This window comes from Sebastes fasciatus, chromosome 12 (genome assembly GCF_043250625.1).
Source record: "Sebastes fasciatus isolate fSebFas1 chromosome 12, fSebFas1.pri, whole genome shotgun sequence".
NCBI classification, from domain to species: Eukaryota; Metazoa; Chordata; class Actinopteri; order Perciformes; family Sebastidae; genus Sebastes; species Sebastes fasciatus.
In genome coordinates, this window is record NC_133806.1 from 13927822 (window position 1) to 13953854 (window position 26033).

A 26033-nucleotide genomic window follows, 5' to 3' on the forward strand; every position below is an offset into this window, starting at 1 on the left:
TCCAAGACCATTATTTCTTCAGTTTTGTGCTTATATTTTGTATAAATTACCGCAGAAATATGGGCACAGTAGCTAATTCTTGCCCTTGGGCCCACAACAGTTTGAAGTCTAGTGTTTATGACATAATAATAAAGTTACACAACTATTTACTGTTTTCTTTGGTTCATCTCAACCCCCACGTTCTCCACAGGAATTTGAATGTAAAGCAACGATAAACACATGACATTTTTTATATTTGTTGAGTTGTAAAAATATTTAAGCGTTCCAAATTAAGTACAGCGTTGCTGGTTTGGTCTAAATATATGGAACTGTACTTTTGAAGTTGTATATTAAGATCATCTAAACGCTGCCAGGGTGCAATGAACATATGTTCTTAGGTTTGACTCATAGTTGTGGGAATGTGGCTTGGCGCAGAGAAAAAAACTTGGTCAGACTATCATGTTGCAACTTGGTTATGCGCCCTTAACCGTTATGCTTGCAGAGTAAAAACCTTGATATTACACCTCATTAAATACTCTAATAATATCTGGTAACCACATTTGACCTACTGCATGACTACACGGAGAATACCTGTTTACTTCACTGTTTTATAGCTTAATGCTCACAGAACAGACATTAAACCTACTTATCCATGCATAACAAAATGGAATGATGCGGCTATATTTCGTAGCTGCAGGAAACAGCACATGAATGCATCAGTATCCTCTACGACAGAAACTGCTGACCTCAACAGAGTTAACATTTATCCATCTCTGGAAATCCTTTTTATGACACTGTTTTGAAATGTAATTGAAATTTGATCGCTGAGTTTTATCAGACAAAATCATTTATATGTAAACATTAATGAAAGGCAGACAAGTTTTGATTTGACAACTTTATTTGCAATGAACTACAAGAGATATCTAATGAATGCTAAAGTGGAATTCTAGCAATGCTTCAGACACTATGTTTGTTCCTTGATACTTTTGTGGTTGTTGTTTTTTTATTATTATTTTGGCACTGATGACTTGACCTTCACATTTTTATCTTCAAGGATCATCATCAGCCTCCTCCTCAAATTCACCCTCTTCTTCAGCAGTGGCCTCCTGGTACTGCTGGTACTCAGACACCAGATCATTCATGTTGCTCTCTGCTTCAGTGAACTCCATCTCATCCATACCTTCGCCTGTGTACCAATGCAAGAAGGCCTTTCGACGGAACATGGCTGTGAACTGCTCTGAGATGCGCTTGAACAGCTCCTGGATGGCTGTGCTGTTGCCAATGAAAGTGACGGCCATCTTGAGGCCGCGGGGTGGAATGTCACAGACGGCGGTCTTCACATTATTGGGGATCCATTCGACGAAGTAACTGCTGTTCTTGTTCTGCACGTTGAGCATCTGCTCGTCGACCTCCTTCATGGACATGCGCCCGCGGAACACGGTGGCGACGGTCAGATAGCGGCCGTGGCGCGGGTCGCACGCGGCCATCATGTTCTTGGCGTCGAACACCTGCTGGGTGAGCTCGGGGACTGTGAGGGCTCTGTATTGCTGGCTTCCTCTGCTGGTCAGGGGGGCGAACCCGGGCATGAAGAAGTGCAGACGTGGGAAAGGCACCATGTTGACGGCTAGTTTGCGCAGGTCGGCGTTGAGCTGACCGGGGAAGCGCAGGCAGGTGGTGACCCCGCTCATGGTGGCGGACACCAGGTGGTTGAGGTCTCCGTATGTGGGTGTGGTCAGTTTCAGAGTACGGAAGCAGATGTCATACAGGGCTTCATTGTCAATACAGTAGGTTTCATCTGTGTTCTCCACAAGCTGGTGGACTGAGAGGGTGGCATTGTAAGGCTCAACCACTGTGTCGGACACCTGAGGATAGAGAATACACAAAATCAGTCTCATGATCTTAGAGGAGAAAACCTAAGAAACTAAAATTAAAACTCAAAATTCTTATGCTCTATCACAAGGGTGCGTTACCTTGGGGGAGGGCACCACACTGAAGGTGTTCATGATACGGTCGGGGTACTCCTCACGGATCTTGCTGATGAGCAGGGTTCCCATACCGGACCCTGTTCCACCACCGAGAGAGTGGGTTAGCTGGAATCCCTGCAGGCAGTCACAGCTCTCTGACTCTTTGCGGACCACATCCAGAACCGAGTCCACCAACTCAGCTCCTTCTGTGTAGTGACCCTTGGCCCAGTTGTTTCCAGCACCGCTCTGACCTGGAGGGGAAGAAGTGACATACAGGTGAATATTCTTTCATCCCCACTCATAAAAGGCATTCACTGTCATGAGAATATGGCTTTATTCCACCCACCGAACACAAAGTTGTCAGGTCTGAATATCTGTCCAAAGGGTCCAGACCTCACAGAGTCCATAGTGCCAGGCTCCAAGTCGACCAGGATGGCACGAGGTACATATTTGCCTCCTACGTGAGAAAGAGAAAAGACAGGGAGAGAGAGAGAAACACACCAATTTAATAATGCAGTCTTGGATGTTACACAGGATATATAAAGTGAGAAAATCCATGCATGACAACAGACATGAGAAAGTAACATGTCTTAAGTTATACTTCAGAATGAAATAGCAAAGCTGGACAATGTGTCCACATGATATACTCTTTATTTATGTACAAATTAGGAAGGCAACTTACCAGTGGCCTCATTGTAGTAGACGCTGATCCTGTCCAGCTGCAGGTCACTGTCTCCGTGGTAAGTCCCTGTGGGATCGATGCCGTGCTCGTCACTGATGACTTCCCAGAACTGCAGACACAAAATGGAAGGTTATCACATGACAGCTACTTGCAAAGAAAGTACACATGTATCCATTAGCGATGTGGTTTATGGGACTGGGGACTTTAAACGAGGAAAACAGCAGTGGGTTTGCATTTTTTAATTCTGATGGGATTTTTTCCCCCTTTCACCAAGCCATATATTAACCCATTTAATACAATGCAGCTGTTAATATCTCCTGTTGTTTTTGTATGCACTTCTTTCAGATGTAAAATGCAAAAAGCAGGGAGCACAAAGGGGCTACAGATCACTCCGGGGGCAACACTGAAAATCAACTCCATTTGCAGGCGGTCACACTACACTGAGGACACTGATTGTCTCCAGATCTGTATTCACGTCTTGTTCACTGTTTAAAGACCACACTCACAGTGTGTACGCATTAAATCCCATTAAGCGGATGTGACTGTTTTGCATGCAGGCGCACATTTGCGTGCATATATTTTTTGTGATATCTTCCAACTAAGGCTTTTTTTTTGTCATACAGCCTGTGATTTTTTCTGCTAAGAGCAGCAATAGGAGGATTTAGAGTAATCTGGATAAGCGGGCTGTATTGCTGTTCAGTACTTAAGAGATTGGGAGTCAGTCGTGGTCTAAAGTGTCATGACATTTTAGTAAGACCATGTAAAAACAAAAAATGGCAGAGTGACCTTAATATGAGAAAAAAGAGAACAAAGAGTGGAAAAAGACTGAGAAACTGACAGATATTTGACAGTGACACAGTAGATGTCTATCAGTAAAGACTGAAAATAATCATAGCGAAAGAATGAGGACATTAAGCAGGAAGGCAATGCCACACCCATGACCTAAATCACCACAGCGCAGCTCTTCAGCAATTCTGTCAATCATATCCACTGGACTTCTGAGTCAATGAGTCCTAGGGGAATGGAAACAAAAAGGGATACTCAATGCCAGTGACGGTTTTAACACAAATTATCCTTTATACTTTAAAAGGATGGAGATAGATGAATTTACTGCATTAACTCCAATTGCACAAATGAATACATTATTTAGTTGGCATTCTGTGGTGCAACTGCTACAAAAATGCAATATAAATATATATAATGGTTTTATTTTGTGTTTATTCCTGGTAGATAGTCTTCCAAGGCATTGCCAACTCAAGTCCATTGAGCCAACCCAATGACTTCAACCACTGTGCATCAGCTGTTTCCCCCATTCCTCCCCCCACCCACCCGTCCCTAATTTGGTTTGGAGATGGAAGACATTCATTACAAAGACAGGCCCTGCTTTACTGGACATTAAAACCCCTGCCAGCAGCAGAGCATCACTATGATAATGATGTAATATGTGGTCTCCAAACTATATTTGAATAGCAGGACAAAATTCATCTGTGTGTGTGTGTGTTTGTGTGTGTGTGTGTTAAACATATGCTGTCTGTAGCAAAGGATCAGTTGTAAAACAAAAGACAGGGATAATAAGGGGCCGAGAAGACATGTACTGTAGCAGACTGCTATTGTTACTGTAAGACAGGGTGGGTGATGCGTTGTGAGGCAGACTGCAGGGTAAGTAGACTATAGTGTCAAATGCATTCAAATTATATTAAAAAAAATTGTCAAATGGAAGCTTATGAGAGTATTTCATTGTTTATGTCTCAGAAAATGCACTTTTATGAGTCTTTTTAAAGGGAGCCATTCTTTCTTCACCAATTATACCCATGCCACACCCTTCCCACAGCCCCCCCCCTTATTTCTCACCAGCTGTAACAGCAGCCTGCATCTAAAGCACTGCAGGAATAAAATCTAATCGATATGAGATATTGATGAATTTGGAGGTAGGAGGGGGGAATTAAGCAGGCCTCCCATCTGTTTCATATCAGCCATATCTGTGTGTGCAAGACAAAGAAACCGGTGCAGAGTCCTGACTGACTGAAGGGCTCTGACAAGTGAAGAATAGACTCATTTTTTTTCTTTTCTTTTCCCCCAGACAATAATCTCGAGTTCAGCTGAAGCCTCAACTGTTGAGTGAACAAAACCCCGTTATAGCGTTATTACTATGCGAGTATAAGCGCCTCCACACCCACCCACCGGTTACCGCAGTGCAATCACCATCCAGACAGAAAAAAAGCACGAAAATAAAACATGTTGATCAACATTTATGAGTGATGTTTTTATGATTTATTACGTGTTTTAAGCACATAAATGTATGTTTTTTGTTTATGCACAATGAGACAAAAGGAGTTATTTGTATTCATACAAACAATCAGCTACATAATAAAACAAAACTCAATGAGTTTTCATCAGTGAGAGGAAACCTAATTTATTTAAAGGGAATAAATAATCAATAATGATATTTCTTCTTACCTTGGCACCAATCTGGTTACCGCACTGGCCGGCTTGGATGTGCACGATTTCCCTCATAGTGGATGCTAAAGTTGCAGCAGACGCGTTTCTCTCGGTGGTGGAAGGGGAGCCGACCGTATAAACTGATGTGAAAGTGTCAGACAATGCTTTTATAATGTTGGAGCGTCTCCAGGGGGGCAAGGCTAGACCCGGACCCGGCTGCTCCTGATTGGCTGAGAGGACTGATCCAGTGCCCGGATGAGGAGGGGCTCTGCTGCAGATCAGGGTGTGGAAATAAGATCCATGCAGAGATAGACCACAATTTTATCAGCTGGTGTCCAGAAAGAAACACCCAGTGACTGATATGTATTGCAGTTTTTTATTTTTTATTATTTTTTTATTTCAGAGGCGAACAACCAATCAGCAGTTTTTAAATCACTCTTCTTACTGTAACACTTCCTGCTGAGGAGACAGATGGTAGACATGATGGGGTCAGCCAGCTCCAGCCCCTCTCCTCAAGGTCTTTTGTCTCACTACAAGGCCTGTTTATAGCTGTTCTGGAGCTTTTTCCTCATATTACATGATCTTGATGATAAATTAAAGAACTCATTTATGTGTCAATCAGAGTTTGAGGTCTCAGTAGGGCAGGAGTCATGTGACACTGGAATCTGGTGCCTTTTTTTTATCTTTTAAAGAGGACCTATTATGCTTATTTTCAGGCGCATATTTGTATTTTTGGGTTTCGACTAGAGCATGTTTATATGCTTTAATGTTCAAAAAACGCTTTACTTTTCTTGTACCGGCACCTCTTTTCACCCTCTGTCTGAAACACTCTGTTTGAGCTCCTTACCTCCTTCCCAAAAAGCCCAGTCTGCTCTGATTGGTGAGCTGGCCCACTGTTACCAAACTCTTCAGACTCCGCTCCAGCTCCACTCTAACTAGCTTTGTTTGAGGGCGTGACAAACAAGCCGCTAGGCAGGTATTATGTAAGTGTGTTACTTGTTGACATCACCACGTTACAGAAGAAAAGGCGGGATTTCAATCAAGGCGTTTCAGGCAGTTCAGGAGCAGTGTTTCTGTGAGGGAGAGTAACTCCCTTTGACGTGGACCTTGGGCTTTGTAACTTTGCAGACATTTTTCCTGCACAAAAAAATTATATAATACATTAATGGAAAGGGAAAAACACAAAGGATAATAGGTCCCCTTTAAGACCTGTGTATGCTAAGCACTGAATGTGAAAGCTAATCATGAAACTGTTTGCGCTGCTGCTGCTTAATCGTCATGTCTGACGTGATATATATGTTTGTCTAAATGATGTGTTTTGTTATGTGAAGCAGAGTACACTATGTCCTGTGATGCAGGACAAATTTCAGAGAAATCTGACAATAAAGTGAAATCAAATCAAATCGTCATCTGCTGTTGGAGTTTGAGCAGTTGTCATGGAAATCTAGATGTGCAAATTTCATTTTACTTTTTTTCTGGGCACTTCAAGGATTTCTCGTCTATGGCTCAAAAGCTGAAGGTCATCTTACAGTAGCTTTGGAAACAGCAATTGAGAAAACAATCTCAGCTCAAGGTCCATTTAGTAGCTGTTCTGTAGCTATCAATTTGGGAGGCTGTGATTTGTTTATGTTTGTGTGATATTCCCAGAACAGGTGAGTTGACGCAGCCTTATAATCAAGTTTGTGGGACATACATGTATGTATTAAACTGTTGCCCTTTATTGTCCCAGGCCTCCCAGAAATTATGCCATACTGTAAGAGTTGGATTATTACTAATGCCAATTAGTTACATTTCTCTGTTCAGCAGTGATGAAAGTAAATCAAAGATGTATCAAAAGGAGCATGTTTCAAAATGTTAAAGTTCAGAATACAACCTAGGGAGAGGCCTCTTAGGAAGTAACTTCAGTCATCCTCGACTCAAAGACCTTGACAAAAAGGAGGAGGGAAAATGTTTGCTCCAGGAAGCCTCACACCTGTGGAGAAGTGTCTGTGCTCAGAGTGGATCGGATGGGTGAGTCAGGCTCATGTTCCCAGCTCCTATCAGACAGGAGCAAATCCAAAACCCTGCATGTCTATGATATAATCAGATTAGAGTTTTAACAGAGGATTACAGAGTACAAACTAATCTCTGCTGCTGGATGATTTTTATTTATATGAAACTGGTTTCAAAATTCTTGATATTATATTGCATTCAAATTACTTCAACTAAATGTATATTTTACTCAACTGAAATATATATATATACAGTATATATTATTCTGATAATGAGTGTACTTTTACTTTTGGTACTTTAAGTATATTTTTATACTAATACTTACATAGCCTACTTTTACTTAAGTAAATTTATAAATGCAGTACTTTTACTTATAACAGAGTATTTCTAGACAGTGATATTTCTACTTTTACTTATGCTAAGTAAAAGGTCTGAATACTTCTTCCACCTCATAATATAATGATAGATAGATAGATAGATAGATAGATAGATAGATAGATAGATAGATAGACAGATAGACAGACAGACAGACAGACAGACAGATAGACAGATAGATAGATAGATAGATAGATAGATAGATAGACAGAGTGTTTGGTTAGTCTTTATAGATATTTAAATCAATATCCTCCTCACAAACACTAAACATACACTTCCACGCAACACACACACACACACACACACACACACACACACACACTTGTTTTTTTAAAAATATATTTACTGTATTGTTATTGTTATTATATATATCTTGTCCTAATTGTTTGTTATCACTATTATGTAGTCATATTATGTCTTTATATTAATCTTGTCTCTAGGTGAAGGCTCCAGATAAGCCCAGTGTTTTTTTTTGCCTCTTCCTGCACTGTATCTTATTCATTTATTTTTTTGTTATGTTGTATAGTCTTAAACTGTGCAAAACAAATAAACAAAATAAACAAGTGCAGTGAAGGTGCAGTTACCACTATCCACCACTAGATGACGACATAGAGACGTCACTAGTGTAGTGATGATGGGCGTGGTCACTACGTCACTGCAGACTTCCCCCTCTCCTTCTTCTTACAACACATTTCTACCATTCCAGTTGACGGAAAGCAGCTTAGTGACTGACCGTAGCAACACATCCATTTAACAGGATTGCTTTTTACATTGACCGCATCTCGGTAAGTTAAACCTGAACAACCAGTTATTACATCGCTTAGTTGTAGTTAATAGCTGCGGTATAAAGCTAAACGATGGACTGTTTTCTACAGGCGTAACATTAGTGACGTTACCGTCAGCATAGCAGGCGAGCTAGCCTCAGTCTGCAGGCCGTTATTCGGTTTTTACATTTAATCTACTGAACATCTGATGTTATTGTTTGAGCACAGAGGTGTTTATGTTGTTATAACTCATATATACGACTCATTGCTCGTTAAGGTTGAACAGGTTATTGTTAAACCGGCTGGCCTGCTTTGTATTGGGGGTTGTTTGTGGTGGGAGGAGCACCCTGGTTCTCTCTGTCATATTAGATAAGGAAGCTTTAATTAAAGGTCCCATATTATTATAACAAAGTGAGATTTTCATGTTTTTTTATTATAAAGCTTTTTTAGGGAGTATTTCTAATCTGTGAAGCAACTTGTTATTGATCTCAAATAAATGTAGTGAGGTAGAATTATGAGGTAGAAAATTAATTTAAAAATAAATTAAAATAAAAAATAAATTAAAATGAATAATTATTAAATACAATTAAAAATAAAATAAGAATACTCAAAGTACAAATATATCAAGATTCTACTTAAGTACATTAACGTTACTTAGGCAAATGTCCTTAGTTGTTTTCCACCACTGTATATAATAAATATAACACTCTTAAAGGTCCCATATTATAAAAAAGTGAGATTTTCATGTTTTTTTATTATAAAGCAGGCTTAAGTCCTATATAAATACTGTGAAAGTATCGAAACACTCAATCCACAGGGAACTCTTCAGAAACTCTGCATTTGAAACAAGCTGTCAGGATTTCTGTCCATTTGTGACGTCACAAATATACAATATTTGTCAATATTTTCATTGTGGTGCCATCAATGTAAGATGCATTTAAAGGTCCCATATTATGCTCATTTTCAGGTTCATACTTGTATTTTGTGTTTCTACTGGAACATGTTTACATGCTGCTGAAGCACTGAAGTGTTTTTTCCTGTTATAACTCATATTCGACGAAACATTGCTCGTTAAAGGGGAACAGGTTATTGTCAAACCGACTCCACTGCTTTGTGTTGGGGTTGTTTGGAGTGGGTGGAGCAGTCTGGTTCTCTGTGTAATATGAGATTAGGAAGCTTTAATTAAGGGTTTGGCTTCAGTGATTGACAGAGACATATGCCAGTTGTAGCCTCTGAGTTATTACCACACTCTTGACTGTCTTTACAACCCAAACAATCCATCAATCCAATAACAAACTCTTGAGATAATTATACTTATTGTAATGTATTATATGTAATGTATTGTTTTCTTTTTTCTTATCTGGACTTTGAGTCTGCAATAAAGTTTGAATTGAATTGAATTGAATTGAATTGTGGTTGCCAGGTACAAAAAACACTACTATCGAGGAATAAAATGTGTGTAGTAGCAATTCAATAATGTAATAATACTCAATTACAAGTAAAAGTCTTGCATACAACATTTTACATGAATAAAATTGCGGAAGTGACACCAAAATGTACTTATCAAATGTAGGAAGTATTCGTGCAGAATTTGCATCTTTAAGAGTGTTATAATTTATTATATACAGTGGTGGAAACAACTAAGGGCATTTGCCTAAGTAACGTTAAAGGTGCAATATTATGCTCATTTTCAGGTTCATACTTATATTTTGTGTTTCTACTAGAACATGTTTATATGCTGTTATGATCAAAAAAAACTTTATTTTCCTCATACTTTCAGCCTGAATATACCTGTAATCACCCTCTGTCTGAGACACTCCGTTTTAGCGCATTTTGACAGAATTACAATAGAATTGCGTTGCTAGGCAACAGCTTGGGTTCATGTGTACTTCCTGTCAGCTGATGACATTCACATCCACTGCAACCAGGAATAAACTGGGACACATTTAGAATGTTTACGTTTAAAATTGTGTCAGGGGTCTAAATATTGTATATTTGTGACATCACGAATGGGCAGAAATCCTGACAGCTTGTTTCAAATGCAGAGTTTCTGAATACGGGCTGTGTGTATTTCCCTCAGGATTTAGTGTTTCGATACTTACAGAGTATTTATATAGGACTTAAGCCTGCTTTATAATAAACAAAATATGAAAATCTCACTTTTTTATAATATGGGACCTTTAAGGTTCAACACAGGAAATAGTGTTTGATTCTGTCATAAAACTATAATATTGTTTTTGACCATTGAGCAGTAGTGCATGTTCTTTACAACACAGAAATAAAATTATACTTTGGTATCCAGTTTATTTATTTTTTTTACAACCGAAATACACCCCAGTGATATCCAAGAAACAACGATGCTGTCTTTTCCTTAGCTAACTGTATGTCCATACTTTGACAAGGTTTTGCTTTCATTTGTTTGGCCTCAAATCAGGAATCAAGATGTTTTACACGTGTGGACCCAATGAAGCCATGGTGGTGTCTGGTAAGATATTTGCATTGATTTCTTTTGCCTACATTATTAACATTATTTCTCACTATAACGCAGGATGTTTAGAAAGCATCCTGCCTCCATGTTGATGTAATATTGTTTCAAACGTCCTGGGAGGTCACTGTACTACGTGATGAGTCATAATAACCCTGTAATAAAATGAGACATGATTTGTTTATAGTGGACCAGTGTCATGTGATTTAATCATCACATGTCTTGTGATAAGATGTTGAGCAACACTTAGAGGCAGTTTGGGGTGAACTGGGAATTTTCCACTTTGCTGTAACGTGCACTCTCAAGCTGTCATGACTAAATAGCTTTATATTCATCTTGTTGTAATACAGGGTTGCAAGTTGAACTATATCCTGAATCCAGTTGCTCTATATGAACAACTAGCTGTATGTTAGTGAATGGTGGTGTGCTGTTTATGTTATGTGTTCTCCCCTCCCCTCTTTCCATCCAGGCTTTGGCCGTTCTCCTCCTCTGATGATTGCTGGAGGAAGAGTGTTTGTCCTTCCATGTATTCAGAAGATCCAGAGGTGATCCTATTTTCAATCTCTTGTTTCTCATACCTGCCTGATTTTTTGTATTGGTCAGCTAACTAGGGAAATGAATGTTGACAGAAGAGACGTGTCTGTTCTGAATGCTGTATTCATTACCAGTCTGCTTGGAAAATTGTTTTTTCTGGTTGATAATTGACTTAATTTCCTCTGTCTCTCTCTTTTGCTTCTCAGAATCACGCTCAACACCCTGACTCTAAATGTGAAGAGTGACAAAGTCTACACCCGTCACGGCGTCCCTATCTCTGTCACTGGCATTGCACAGGTATGCTTAAATTGAGTCAAAACGCTGTGCATGTTTCAACAAAACAGTTATTATAATAGATTAAAAATATTTTTCACAGACAGTTAGACACCAAAAGGTAGGCATGATGATCAGCGGCTATTTAAAAGCAACACAGAAATCGGCTCTTGCACATACAGACCTGATGCTCTCTGTATGACTGATTAATGAAGGATTTACAGTACGAGTGGATGGGAACAAGTAACTAGAGTGTGATTACATTGAAAATACAAAATATAGGAACAAAAGCAAATTAAACTAGTGTAAATATTTTTGCAAGTACACAAGGCTCATCAGTACTATATATAAAACCCACATCATGCATGTTCAGTTTGAAGGTTTTCAATCTCGGAACCCATCGGCTATCGGCAAGGGGCTATATTTCTGGGGTTCCGGTGTCTTCCGTGTCTCCACACGGACTGTTTAACTGCGTTCAACCAAAGCCTGCTAAAACGTGATCAATACTACAATAAATACTACTACAATAAAATCATGGTCAATACTACGACTACAAACAGAAAACCAGAAAGCTTGCAGAACATGTAGTTGCCTACATGTTCTGCATATGAATGCATGTAGAGATTAGAAGGTTATTTACTGTTAGTAAACAAGGGAAAGGGAAACTACTCAGGCCCGATGGAGAGGATCAATGGGACGCCCCATCGGGAAAAGAATTTAGTGAGTTGATGGTTATTTGTAAAGGAAGCTGCATGGTTTTGCAAAAGAAAAAAGAAAAAGAACATCTGACTGTGGCATCTTTACATTTTTGTGCTACTGACTAGTAAATTGTAAATTTAAAGTCTGATAATGCCGGATTTTTGCTGTTGAAAACTGTGTATTTCATGTCCAACTCGCTTTTTCACCTTTCGTTTTCCTGTCTTTTTCCAGGTGAAGATCCAGGGCCAGAACAAAGAGATGTTGGCCACAGCCTGTCAAATGTTCATGGGCAAGTCTGAGATTGAGATCGCCCAGATTGCTCTGGAAACACTGGAGGGACACCAGAGAGCCATCATCGCCCATTTGACTGTGGAGGTTGGTTTACTGACCTCGTCAAATGGATTTGCTTCACATTTTCCTCCCATAAAAGATTGTTCAGAGGTTTTATGTGCATGACTTATCACTAACTTTACCACTAATTGAATGCCCAACTATGAACACATCTCTCTTTGTCTACAGGAGATCTACCAGGACCGTAAGAAGTTCTCCGAGCAGGTCTATAAGGTGGCCTCCTCTGACTTGGTCAACATGGGAATTGGTGTCGTCAGCTACACTCTCAAAGATGTTCATGATGATCAGGTACTTTATGTCTGTTTGGGTTCATTTTCTGCCAGTGCTAATGACAAAAAGCTGACAATCAAAACACCAAACATGAATTCCTGGAGCAGCAGGAATCTGTCACTGTGTCACTGTGAGCCTGAAAGTTTTTTTTATATGAAAGCTTTTAGCCTTGTATGATGTCCTCTTTTACAGTAATGCATTTAACTGATTGGTATTGATGCACTGTCTCCGACTCAGCAGACCCCCAACTGCTCTTTACATTAGTGATGAATTAGGCCTAAGTGCTTCAGTGGTAACCACACCATCTCTTGTATTTGTTTGGCTAATGCACTACCTTCCTTTTTACTGCGAGCTGTGTGTTGTCTCATAGTTGACTGTCACTGTTTCCCCCTGTCTCTGTCTCTCTGTTCCCATCTCTCTGTCTCCGTCTCTCTGTCTCTGTCTCTCTCTTGCAGGACTACCTACACTCCCTGGGTAAAGCCAGAACAGCCCAGGTGCAGAAGGATGCCAGGATTGGAGAGGCTCAGTACAAAAGAGATTCTGTCATGAGGGTAAAGCTTCTTTCTTCATCCCTGACACTCTGCCTATGTGCTACGGCTGGCTTTATATAATACAAAATAAGCCAGTACCGAGTAGTATCGAAACTTCTCCAGTCAAACGATACCTGCAGTAACCGCTGTATGAGCACTGTGCTTTGCGGCGGCAATTAAGTAGCCAGTGGGCCACACACACCGCTTCCATTCACATGATGTGTATTGAATAGGGGTGTAACAGTACGTGTAATTGTATTGAACCGTTCGGTACAGGACGGTCCGTTCGGTCTGCGACATCCTTTCAGTATTTGAGTCCCTTAACTGTTAAAGTATGAATTATGGCTAATGAGTAACTGTAGAATATTATAATTATCAAAACAAATAATTTTTTTCTTTTTGCATTTTATTTGTTTTCCCTATTGTACCGAAAACGTACCGAACCGTGACCTCAAAACTGAGGTACAATACCGAACCGTGAATTTTGTGTACCATTACACCCCTAGTATTGAATGAAGTACTCTCTTGGTATCACTTTAAGGGTATTGGTATTGGTAATGGTAAACAAACGATACTCAGCTCTTCTATGTGCTCATATGGATAATCTGCAAATGAGAATAATCCTTGATTTGAAAAGAAATACCAAAACTCCTCTGTTTCTGTCCTGCTACGTTCTCTGTACAGGAGGCCCACGCCATGCAGGAGAAGGTTTCCGCTCAGTACAAGAACGAGATTGAGATGGCAAAAGCCCAGAGAGACTACGAGCTGAAAAAGGCGGCCTATGATGTTGAGGTCAACACCAAGAAGGCTGAGTCAGAGATGGCCTATCAGCTTCAGGTACAGTTCATGGTCTGATCTTCTGAGCTGTGAATTGCTTTAAGTTTAATGTGTTTGCTCCACACATTTTATTAGGCTGGCTGGTTGAGTTTTACCAATACGACTAAATCCAGATTGTAGATGATACCCGATTACTTTTCAGCGATAGAAGGCCGAGTGGTGTTGGAATTTACCTTTTTCCTGTGCTTCCCTCGTCCAGGTGGCCAAGACCAAGCAGCGCATCGAGGAGGAGACGATGCAGATTCAGGTGGTGGAGCGGACGCAGCAGATTACACTGCAGGAGCAGGAGATCATCCGCAAGGAGAAGGAGCTGGAGGCCAAAGTGAAGAAGCCTGCAGAGGCGGAGAAATACAGACTGGAGAGGCTGGCTGAGGCGTCTCGGTGAGTGCTAGAGCCGTAACACTGAGAGTTGAACATCTGTAAAACACACAGAAATCAAGTGATGTGCATCCGAACAGCACCGAGAGGGACAAAATTAAATATGAAATCACTTAAAACAGTTAAACAATCTGTCTTCACTCCCGGCAGCCTGCAGCTCATCATGGAGGCTGAAGCAGAGGCCGAGTCCATCAGAGTGAGTCCTGCCGCGTGTTTCCTGTTTTTCTGAAAATACTCTCATAATCTCATTTCCGCTTCTCCCTCCCTGTCTGTTCACTATATCACATATACAAAACATTATTACTTCCAGATGTTGTAATCCTGTACACTTATAATTTTAACATTTACAGTATGTCTATGTGTGTGTGTGTGTCTATATAGATGAGGGGCGAAGCAGAGGCTTTTGCTGTGGAGGCTAAGGGCCGCGCTGACGCCGAGCAGATGGCCAAGAAAGCAGAGGCCTTCCAGCAGTACAAAGATGGAGCCATGGTGGACATGCTGCTGGAGAAACTGCCACTGGTCAGTCTGACTCTTATGGATGAATGAATAAATGAAGATAAACGTATGAGCTGTGTGATGAAATACTGTGTGATTATCAAACCTTGCAAACTATGTGTGACCATTTGTACGGCTTTGCTCTAACAAAAGTTGCCACCTCTGGGTTTTTTTAATCACTCAGTGGAATTGCTGTTGGTACCACAGCATGACCTCATTATAGAATACCCTGGTATTAGTCTGATTTTATTGTAATGTATTTTTTTTTTTTCATTTGACAGCAAATATATCTATTTTTTAATAATTATTATTCTGTTCGCCTTTCCACTTGCTTCACTTTTATTTCACAGTAATTTAGCTACACATGATTAATTTATATTAAGTTAATTTGTTCCTATTCATTTGGGAATTATTTTCATTTTTTAGCACACTAAACTTATTTTATGATTGAGAGACTTATTTGTTTGCACAATAAAGCAAAGCAGCAGAAATATGACAACAAAAGAAGATAAGTTGTGCAGGTGAGATTAAAAAAAAACCCACAGGGCTTATAGAAGGAATCTCCCCTCAATAAGCATTGAAAGCAAATACAAAAGTCATATAATCAACAAAATTAAACAAAAAATAAAATTAAATATTTCTTACATCCAATTTTTTATTATATCCACCCACAACCACTGAACAAAAAAATATATTATTATTTTATCATTGAGCAACTTAAAGGCCTTTTAAAGATTTCAAACAAAATATGGAATTAGTTTTTTTTTTAATTCCTCTTCCTTGTTGGAGTGAAGTTGCGTGGCTCTCAATATCACACACGGCTTTCTTCAGTTCAAGAAAAGGTTCTCGTTTGCTTCCGAATATTTTGGCAATTTCTTAAAAAATGTTCAGTTATAAAAAGTCAAAACGTTGCCATTTCGCCCTCCTTTACTCTGTTAAATCCAATCACATACATTATGTTGGATTGATTATAATTTCTTCAAATGTTGTCTTCCTAAATTTTCACTGTCCTCCCCGTTTCACTGCATTAATGCCTCTGTTCTCTCTCATCCTACAGATGGCGGAGGAGATCAGTAGGCCGCTGTGCGCGGCTCAGAAGATCACGATGGTGTCCAGCGGCGGCTCAGAGGTGGGAGCAGCCAAACTCACTGGAGAGGTGCTAGATATCATGACCAGGCTGCCCGCCGCTGTGGAGAAACTCACCGGCATCCGCATCTCCCAGGTAAGCTGTAGAGTTTGTGTGAAAGACAGATGTGAGACAGAACGACTGCTGCGGGTATCTCATGTTTCTCTCATTGACTTTGCAGGTTGGACTAACGCCCGCCCTTGTCCTTTAAGAAGAGAGGGAGAGAAGAAGTAATCAGGAGAGGTGTCACTAATATTCAGACTCGGAGCTCCACATCTCCTCCTTGTGCCTATAATCACTGTAATGACGCTGCAGCACCGTAGTCTTGTTTGAGCACCTGTGTGCATGCATCTGTGTCTCTTTTTCATGTTCCTCCTCCATCTAAATGTCATTTTTCATCATTCATTATTTGGTTCCTTATGTTTCTGATCGGTTGTACTTTTCTGCTGTGAGTGACGGCAAAAGCAGATACAATTATTAATGAAGCTATTTTTTTTTACCAGGAGACAAAAGCCTCCAAGTAGGATTTCCTGTCTTTATTGTTTTATATGCAATTTGTTTTGTACTTAACTGCAACCAGCCTCGTTTTCTCTGCATAGGGATTTGGTCAATCAAATGACATCAGTTTTTTAACTTCTACTAATGTAGAATTTTTTTTGGCTGTAGTTTAGTGCCTTTCAATTCAGTAAATGATGCTGAGCTCTTTATCACAGCATCACCTCATAGTTTTGTGTGTGGACGAATCGTCGCTACCATTGTAGTTCTGTAGAATTGACAACCTAGCCTCATGTTGCGTTATCCACTCGTCCGTTATAAAGAGACGTTGGGATGTTGATAGTTTACGCCACGTCTCTTTTGTAATAACCGACTAGCCCAAAATCACATCAGTGGAAAGATCATCTTTGTGTTTCAGAGTGAAGGGGGAGGAAGTGGTTGATGGGAACGAACTGAAGGGGTTTCCTGTTGAAAGTAATGAAAGTCTGCTGTGGTGGAAAACATGTCGTTGACTTTTCACTCTGCTGCAGTGTCTTCTGGAGTCTTGGTCTTTATATGACAAGAGTAAAGAAGGAGCATCCCCTATTAACCAACTAACCTGCCTGCTGCTTCAATGTGCTTGCTGTCTGGAGTTTAAACTGAATTATGAGAGATTCTATTATGATTTTTGTTCTTTTATATGGTGTACTGACTTTCCATGATAATGTGATTCCGAGTATTACAGACTTTGACAGATTTTAGCTCTTGCATGTTGGATGGCGTTGAATAAGTTCAGCATCTCTGATCGGGAGCTCCTTTTTTCTGACTCTTCTCTAGCAGTTAAAAGCTTTCCAGCTGCCAAGACATATGCATTTTGTTACCGCCAAGTGCCTGGTCAAAACTCAAAGGTCAAGTCAAGTTGACTTCTTTACTTATTACCCTTCTCTGTCAGGGACTTTTTCCTAACACCCAACTGATCCTAAGCCATTGACCGTCACTAGCGACGGCCGTAGATGATAAGCCAAATCAGTCTCTATTTGTGTCGATTTATCTTGTGACTAATATTTCCCTTAAAAAATGTGTTGTTGCATGTCTGTACTTCCAAGTTGACATAATTATTACATAGCTTTCAAGTTGTATACTAGTCACATATTCGAGATTTATCTGTAGTGAAATATTCTGAGATGAGGTAGACATTAAAATGACTGTTTAATCACTGAAACTTGTTGCCGTCTTTTTTCTCCCCCTTCATTTAAGCAATCTTCATTTAAAGAGGACCTATTATGCTCATTTTCAGTTGCATACTTACCTGTATTTTAGGTTTCTACTAGAACATGTTTATACTGTATGCATTAATGTTCAAAAAACGCTTTATTTTTCTCATACCGGCTGTGCTGCAGCACCGCTTTTCACCCTCTCTCTGAAATGCTCTATGTGAGCAACAATGTTAATAACCTGAAACAATCAACAATCAATTTTCAAGAAAAACTTAAACTCAAATGTGAAGATTTGCGTCTTTTCTTGGTTTTATATCACTGTGAGTTGAACATCTTTGGGTATTGGACTGTTGCTCGGACAAAACAAGCAATTTGAAGACGTCACAGTCAGGCTCTCGGAAATTATGAAGTACATTTCTCTACATTTATCGATAATGGAAATAAAACAATAGTCACAGCCCTAGGGCATGTCTTGATTTATTTGAAAAGTTTAACTTTATTAAAACATCTACAAAAATAGACAACAATGAATTACAATGGCATCAAGGTAGCAAGCGTTCTACAGAGATACAGAAGACCCCAAAATGTAACAAAGAGTTTTCCATATATTAGTAAAGGAAATTACAATTCTGTCCTTTAAATATGTACATACTATTATGCTCAACCTCAAAGACACTAAAGGATGAAATCAGACATCAAGGAGTGTCTAAGTACATACAGAATATATAAAAATATGTTGAAATTAGTTGAACTACAGTGTATCAAAAATGACTCAACCATTCACAATCAGTAAACATGTGTTACTTGATAATCTTGATCACCTCAGGACTGATTTACAGTGCTATACAATCAGTAAGGTAGACAGCATTGATTCTAACGCCGTCAGCTTAATGTACTAACATTGGATAATGCAGAGGTTGATGTTGACGTTCACACTGAAAGCAGGACTCCCAGAATTCCCTGTTTGAGTATAACTGTGTTTTTAAAGTACAGTAACGCATTTGGATGAGCGAATATTGATTAATCGATGAGAAAACGTGTCTCAACACACCGAAACAAAAGGTTGTCATACATTTTAAAATGAGATGAATTGATGGTGCCATTCCATTTGTTAAATAATATTTTACATCTCGTGGTTTGGCGATGCCTTGTATAGGGGGAGGATTTAACAAGGCAGACAGATGTTCGTTGGTAAACATCTGAAATCACTGCAGGTGAAATGCGTTAGAATCCACATCGACCGGAATCATATCAGGCTCCTCACAGAGAAGGCAGCCAGGGATATGCATGTAGGATTTAAAGTGCAGCTGGTTGTGGAATTTTTACATCTTTTTCTTTGTGTCTGGGTCGCAGCCAGATACACAAAAAAACGCCAAAACACCTGAGCAGGCGCATCTGAAGATGTTCCGGCCTCTGCCATCTCGGCTGGCAGTATCGTCTCTCTGCTTGGAAAAGCCGTTCCAGTTTTTGTGGGTCACGTCTCATCATCGGCGGCAGCAGACCCTCCTCTTCTGTGCCTAATTTCTCAGTTTTGAGAAGTCCATTTGGCATCAGGGATACAGTTCTTCTCTGGGGTTAAAAAACGCCTTTTTGACTACAATGGGGGGTCGGTGGTTGGGATCAAACTTGACGTAATTGCACTGCAGAAATGCTGCTGTTGTCTGGTCCACAATAACTTTGAGTTACAGCTGTGGATGTGGGTCTCTATGTAAGGTTTTGGGGTTGAGATAGAGGATGGTTGAAGGGTCAACAAACATGGTGAGATCTGAAGTTACCCATCAGCCATCTCTGACAATTCACTGACTTTTTGTGGCAAAAGGGGCTGAAACATGGAGTAATCTTGATTTAGACTGATTCAAATGTGTACGGTAGGTGTACCTGTTACCCGGCACATAGCATTTGAGATGGATAAATAAAAAACTTAATAATTGTTCATGTCCTAGCTTCCTATGGTCGTAGTTTGAGAGTATTTCCTGTCATTTAGCCTCTGCAGCTTCCTGTGTTATTAACTCTACAGCACTTAATCAACCTGTCACACAAACCCTCATTGCATTAAAGTGTCTCAGAAGAGAGAAAGTTCCTATGCAGACTGCACCCACCACCCGTGAACTCTTACCTGGCTAAAGCTGGGGTTAGTTTTGCCTTTGGGGTTTGGGGTTCTGATTTGGAAACAAACCGAACCAGCGGTGTCTCAGCCCCATCCACCCCAAAAAAAGTACAAATATAAAAGCGAGCAGCTTCCTCTCCCTTCTCATCAGCCCCTGCTGTGCAGCACCTCCACCACGCCTTCCCACTGTAGCAAGGATGCGTAAACGTACGAGACGTTTTCCCCTCTTTAGCGTTGCCTTTTTCTCCTCGTTGTGTTTCTCTCTTTTACACCATGTTCATGGCGTCCTCCGTGAGAAAGGAGTGGATGTCGGCGAAGGACGGGCGGAGCTTGCAGTCTCTGTTCCAGCAGCTCAACATGAGCTCGTAGAGACCCTGAGGACACACAGCCGGCCTGCTCAGATACACCTGAGAGAGACAGAGAGGGAGAACGGTGTGTGAAGGTGGGCGCCTTTTTATTAGTGAAACCTTTTTCATGTGTTATAAAACCCACCAGATTTAAACTCTGACATGTAAATATGAGAAAAACCTAAATGAATCATTATTTTATTATAACTAATAGGAGTGTTACATTATACCGGTATTGACAATAACCGTGATATTTAAAAATTAAATATTTATATCATGTTAATAATACACATATGATAATATTGTGTAAATAATCCAGTGCCTCTTAAATCATTTTATATATACAGTTATGGTTACACTCTCTCTCTCTCCACCTCCCTACACATGTATTTGCCAAAAAAAAAAAGAGACTAAACTCATAATAAACAAAGTAAAGATGAATTTGACTGATCATTTTCTATAGATATCGCGATAATATTGTTATCATTAATTCTTTTGGCCACGATAATGTAGTGAAAATCTGATATCGTAACAGATATAATCAGTAATTTCACTAACACAGTTTCTCTCCTGCTTTTAATAAACATAAGCTATACTTTTGGTTTCTGGATGTACTGTCTGAGTTTGTTGATTTGCAGATAAACACGACTCTTTAATTGGTTTTAAGAATAGTGATTTGAACAATGTGTTGCTCTACTAAATGCTCAAACAGATGAATAAGAGGTGTGGCCCACAGACCGGCCACTAGAGGGCCTCTGGTTGCTGCTTTGCATCAGGGTTATTATCGAAAATGTAGAAGAACTGGAACTAAAACAAAAATAAGAGGTGGAAAATATTGTTGTAAACTGAAACTAAATTAAAAAAAAATAGATAAACTAAACTGAAACGATATTACCTGGTTAAAATAAAATAAAAATGAACATAAATTCATGTCCGTTTTAGTTTTTTAACTCTCATATATCGCTACCGAAAAAAAGGAGACGGCACAAATTTACGTCAACTCTCATGACATTGAACCACAAATATTGAACGGACTTGACAGCCCAGGAGATGGCGCTATGTAACAATTTTTCCACAATTAATCCGTTATTGTTTTACACATACAGTCTAATCTTGTAGAATTAAATAACAAGAAAATGATTAAAATATTGAAATAGATAAAATGCCATTTAACTAAGCATTCAGCTCAGGACTAATGTTAACCAACTGGAGTCGGAATCAAATCTGGTGACATGTTAGCTCCTGAGTGTGGTAGTGAAAGAGTACTCAAGTTGATTCCCAAATCAAAAGATTGAATCATTTTGGCCATTCCTACACAGTTCTCAAACCATTTGTGTGTATATGTAGCTACATACTTCTGAGACATTATAGCTGACCCTAACAAAGACAAACTAAAACTACTGTGAAACTAAACAAAATATCTAAAAACTAAAACTAAACCTTTCTGAAAAACTGAAACTAAACTAAAACTAGTAAACACACTAAAACAGCACTGAAATGAAATAAAAACTCATTGAAAATTAAAATCAAATCAATTATAACCTTGCTTTGGATTCAGTGTCATATATTATACATACAGTATAATAGAGCAAGCACACATTATGAAATTCAACAAGCGCTCAATGTGAAAACAGTTGATGAGAGTGAAGGACAGCCTTAATCAGTGGGAACAAAGTGTTATTATGTGAATGAACAACTGAGGACTGAAAGACTGGGTGTAGTACCTGTCTGCCCTGGTCTCTGAAGAACTCGCCAGCGTTGTCGATGACTTGTTCATCTGTGAGGTTGGAGTACGGCTGCTCCTGACAAACGCTCAGCATCTCCCACAGAGTGACACCGAACGCCCACACATCGCTGGCTGTGGTGAACTTACCCTGAGAGCACAAAACCACACAGATAGACACACATCATATTTTCCATCAGTATCAACATTATTATCCGCATCATCATCATCATCATCATAGGACGGCAAATTGTTGGTAAGGGATGACACGTTTACTGGATTTCTTTTACATTTGAGTACATCAATATTAAAATTTACTGTCAGATTTATTTATTGTTTATATTTGTACTATTATTTTTAAAAGGAGCAGAAGGGGTTAAACACATTTTCCTCTGGATTTCATGTCTCCGTGAACCCAAATGTTGTATTTCCTGCTACACAAAGACACCGACTACCTCAGTTTACAGTAAACAAAATCCTGTTGTTGCACATACAAATAGAAAGTCTTTCCATAATACAAACTGAAGAGATAAAAGTGGAGAAAACAGCAACAGATTCCCTATAAAATAGTTTGTATTTTTTAAACACAGGTTAATTAAAGCTCCAAACTTGCGCTAAATTTTGGTGAGGAAAAACTGGCACGGCCATTTTCAAAGGGGTCCCTTGACCTCTGACCTCCAGATATGTGAATGAAAATGGGTTCTATGGGTACCCACGAGTCTCCCCTTTACAGACATGCCCACTTTATGATAATCACATGCAGTTTGGGGCAAGTCATAGTCAAGTCAGCACACTGACACACTGACAGCTGCTGTTGCCTGTTGGGCTGCAGTTTGCCATGTTATGATTTGAGCATATTTTTCATGCTAAATGCAGTACCTGTGAGGGTTTCTAGACAATATTTGTCATTGTTTTGTGTTGGTAATTGATTTCCAATAATAAATATATTCATATATTTGCATAAACCAGGTATATTTGCCCACTCCCATGTTGATAAGAGTATTAAATACTTGACAAATCTCCCTTTAAGGTACATTTTGAACAGATAAAAAATGTGCGATTAATCTCAATTAACTATGAACAATCATGCGATTAATCCCGATTAAATATTTGAATCGATTGACAGCCCTATAATTCATACAACATACAGTATTGCAACCATCACACACCATCAGATGCACACACACACATTCGTGTCCTCTCACCATGAGTATACACTCCCAGGCCATCCAGCGTATCGGCAGCACTGCTCTGCCCTGGATCCTGTAGTAGTCTCCAGCGTACAAGTTCCTGCTCATGCCAAAGTCAGCTATCTTGATGTGACGCTCGCCTCCTTGATCTTCTCCGCTCTCGCCCCTCTCACCTCCGACCAGACAGTTACGCGTGGCCAAGTCCCGGTGCACAAAGTTGAGGGAGGAGAGGAACTTCATTCCTGACGCAATCTGGCTGGCCATGGCGATGAGGGCCGGGTAACTGGTGGGGGGGGGAAAGTTGACAGATGGAGGGAATAATAAATAAATCAGAACTATGACTGTGTGTTCATTTATATCTGTGTATATGTGTGATGTGTGTCTGGTTTACCTGATGGTCGGGGTGTTGTGTGAAGGCCCTGTCTTGTCCAGAAGCACTCGGTGGGACAGATACTGGTTCAGGTCTCCACACTCCATGTACTCCGTCACCATACAGAGGGGATCGCTGCTCACACACACTCCCAGAAGACGGATAATGTTCGGGTCCTTCAGGCGAGACAGGATCTTCACCTCCTTCAGGAAGTCGTTCCTACCAGGACGAGGAGAAACCGAGATGAAGGGATGTCGCAAAGGAAGGATAAAGAGTGAAACATGCTTATATTAGGCCTGATGTAAAAATAAAATCACTTGAATCAGCACCCCCGCCTGCAGCTCCAGGCGGCTGTTGGACCATTGATTTGTTTTGCTGGTCAATATGTTTTGTGTTGCTCCGGCTCTCATTTAAACCTGTGGACAGCCACTCTCAGCATATAAGCTCACATGAGATGGGAGCTTTATCTGCCCAGTGCAAAAAGTGCAGAGAGCCAAAGTAAACAAGCAGCTGGTGAATAACACAGAGGCCCAGATATTTCTTTTCTCAGGAGCTTGGGGACCAAATCAGGGCGAATGTGAGAAAATGTGAGAAAATATTGGACTTGTATTTGACAGGTGAAAGAAATCTCTACCCTGCTTTTGCTGAACATGTAAGTAATGTCATGTAGTTGATTACCAACACATTAGCTAAAAGGAACTGATACGTTTACACAGCATGTGGAGGCTGGGGGCTCTGAATTTGTTGTGAAGTCCACATGGTGCCCTCTAGAGGTCAAATATCACCTGATATCTCGCAATCAGCTTTCATCTACCTATTCATTTGTGAGTACTTATTCTATTCTAATATTAGGCATTTCCTTTCTTTATGATCACAATTATTATTATTTTAATAAATTTAAATTTATTTCCCACTTATTTACCAACCATTATTCTGATTAACATTATTATTATTACTATTATTAATATTTTGGTTTGTTTGTTTGGCTGGTCCGCCTTGCTTTTATTTTTATTTTTTCCCCTCACATAAAATGATTGCTGTTGTGTTAACATATGATTATGTTATGGCACGTTCTTTGTCTTATTCATTGATATGATGAAATGATTTTGTATCTTGGAGAACAAAGTACATGTCTGGTTTAAATGAGTCAATAAATAAGTAAAAAAAAAATGTTTTTAAAGCTATAGCTAAAACAAAAAATGTGTTGAATGGTACATTCCTAAAAAATCTATTTCTAAGAATTCCCTGATACATCCTGACTTCTCAAGGAAGTCTATTTCCTGGTCCCTATGTCTGCTTTACACTTGTAAATATAACCAGATACTCCAGAAATCCAACGAGCCGCTGCAGTTCAGTGAACACGTACGAAGAGGAGAAAAGTCAACAACAATGAAGCTCTGCTGTGTATGACGTTACAGACCTGGCGTTCTTGGAGGCGTCCGGGCGCAGGATCTTCACTGCTACCAGAAGAGGGCGACCTTTTCTCACATTGAAGGGGAACTCCAAGTTGGGAAGGTCCTGTGGGTTCTCGATTTCACACAGGTGCACCTTTCACCAAAGAAATGCAGACATTGTTAAAGCAAAACCACCCTTCCACCCACACACACACACACATACATCTGTCTGAGGTCATTCCTCACCTCTCCAAACTGCCCCTCTCCCAGCTTCTCTTTGAAGATGAGACACTGGCGCTGCAGCTCCGGCAGCGGGGTGGCGTCGGCCCCGGGGCTTGAGGAGGCCAAGGCGGGCACGGCGTAGGTGTTGTTGCCGCTGACGCCCTGCAGGCTCACGATGTCTGCCTCAGCGTAATGAGGAACGCTGGGAGGCAGTGGGGGAGACACGGGGGGAGACAGGGAGGGGTAAGGAGGCGAGCCAGGGTAGGGAGGAGGCTCCTCCTGAGTCGGGGGGAAACCCTTCTCCATGTCCATGTCCAAACCACAGGCTGGAGGGAGGAGGACGAGACAGACAGGGTGGATGAAACGGAGAGATTAGAAGAACTGTGTGATTAAATAACAGCTTTGTTTGGCTTTAGGACAGTCTGTGAGTGAGAGAATCACATGCTGTCACAAATTCAGACAACTTGGGATAGTTTGGATTTGGGGAAATCTCATTGGACAATAACAACAACAAAAACTCTTTGTACAATACTTTATAAAAAAACATAACTTCACAAGGTTCTGTTCAGAAAACAGAAGCTTAAAACTGAAAAAATCAACCTAATACCATAAAACACAGGATAATAATCTTAACTAAGTACATTTACTTACTTAAGTACAGTTTTGACATACTTGTACTTTACTCGAGTATTTCCATTCCCTGCTACTATATACTTCTACTTCACTACATCTCAGAGGGAAACATTGTACTTTTTACTGCACTACATTTATTTGACAGCTGTAGTTACTCGTTTTTAAATTAAAATATAAAACATG

At 40.0% G+C, this 26033-nt stretch overlaps 3 protein-coding genes across 5 annotated transcripts in view; 1 reads left to right on the forward strand and 2 right to left on the reverse strand.

Annotated features, from left to right (window-relative positions):
• Positions 1-859: 859 nt before the first annotated feature.
• Positions 860-5243, reverse strand: tubb5 (tubulin, beta 5). The gene is made up of 5 exons (XM_074653239.1): positions 5083-5243; positions 2626-2734; positions 2290-2400; positions 1950-2194; positions 860-1841 (listed from the first exon to the last, which is right to left on the reverse strand). Exons 1-5 carry the CDS (start codon positions 5137-5139, stop codon positions 1029-1031), a joined length of 1335 nt encoding a protein of 444 aa, XP_074509340.1. The 5' UTR covers positions 5140-5243; the 3' UTR covers positions 860-1028.
• A 2838-nt stretch (positions 5244-8081) lies between these two features.
• Positions 8082-17869, forward strand: flot1b (flotillin 1b). The gene is made up of 13 exons (XM_074653245.1): positions 8082-8216; positions 10630-10680; positions 11150-11225; positions 11421-11511; positions 12418-12561; positions 12706-12825; positions 13263-13358; positions 14022-14174; positions 14374-14555; positions 14703-14748; positions 14934-15071; positions 16105-16269; positions 16355-17869. Exons 2-13 carry the CDS (start codon positions 10638-10640, stop codon positions 16382-16384), a joined length of 1284 nt encoding a protein of 427 aa, XP_074509346.1. The 5' UTR covers positions 8082-8216; positions 10630-10637; the 3' UTR covers positions 16385-17869.
• Positions 17870-18340: 471 nt separating this feature from the next.
• Positions 18341-26033, reverse strand: part of ddr1 (discoidin domain receptor tyrosine kinase 1) — a 47587-nt gene continuing 39894 nt past the window's right edge. For all 3 annotated transcript variants that reach the window (XM_074653242.1, XM_074653243.1, XM_074653244.1), the window contains 6 exons: positions 25242-25543; positions 25022-25149; positions 23623-23820; positions 23247-23514; positions 22043-22192; positions 18341-20378 (listed from right to left, as the gene is read on the reverse strand). In XM_074653242.1, coding sequence (XP_074509343.1) covers positions 20238-20378; positions 22043-22192; positions 23247-23514; positions 23623-23820; positions 25022-25149; positions 25242-25543 — 1187 coding nt within the window. In that variant the 3' untranslated portion in view covers positions 18341-20237. The remainder of the gene's footprint in view (positions 20379-22042; positions 22193-23246; positions 23515-23622; positions 23821-25021; positions 25150-25241; positions 25544-26033) is intronic.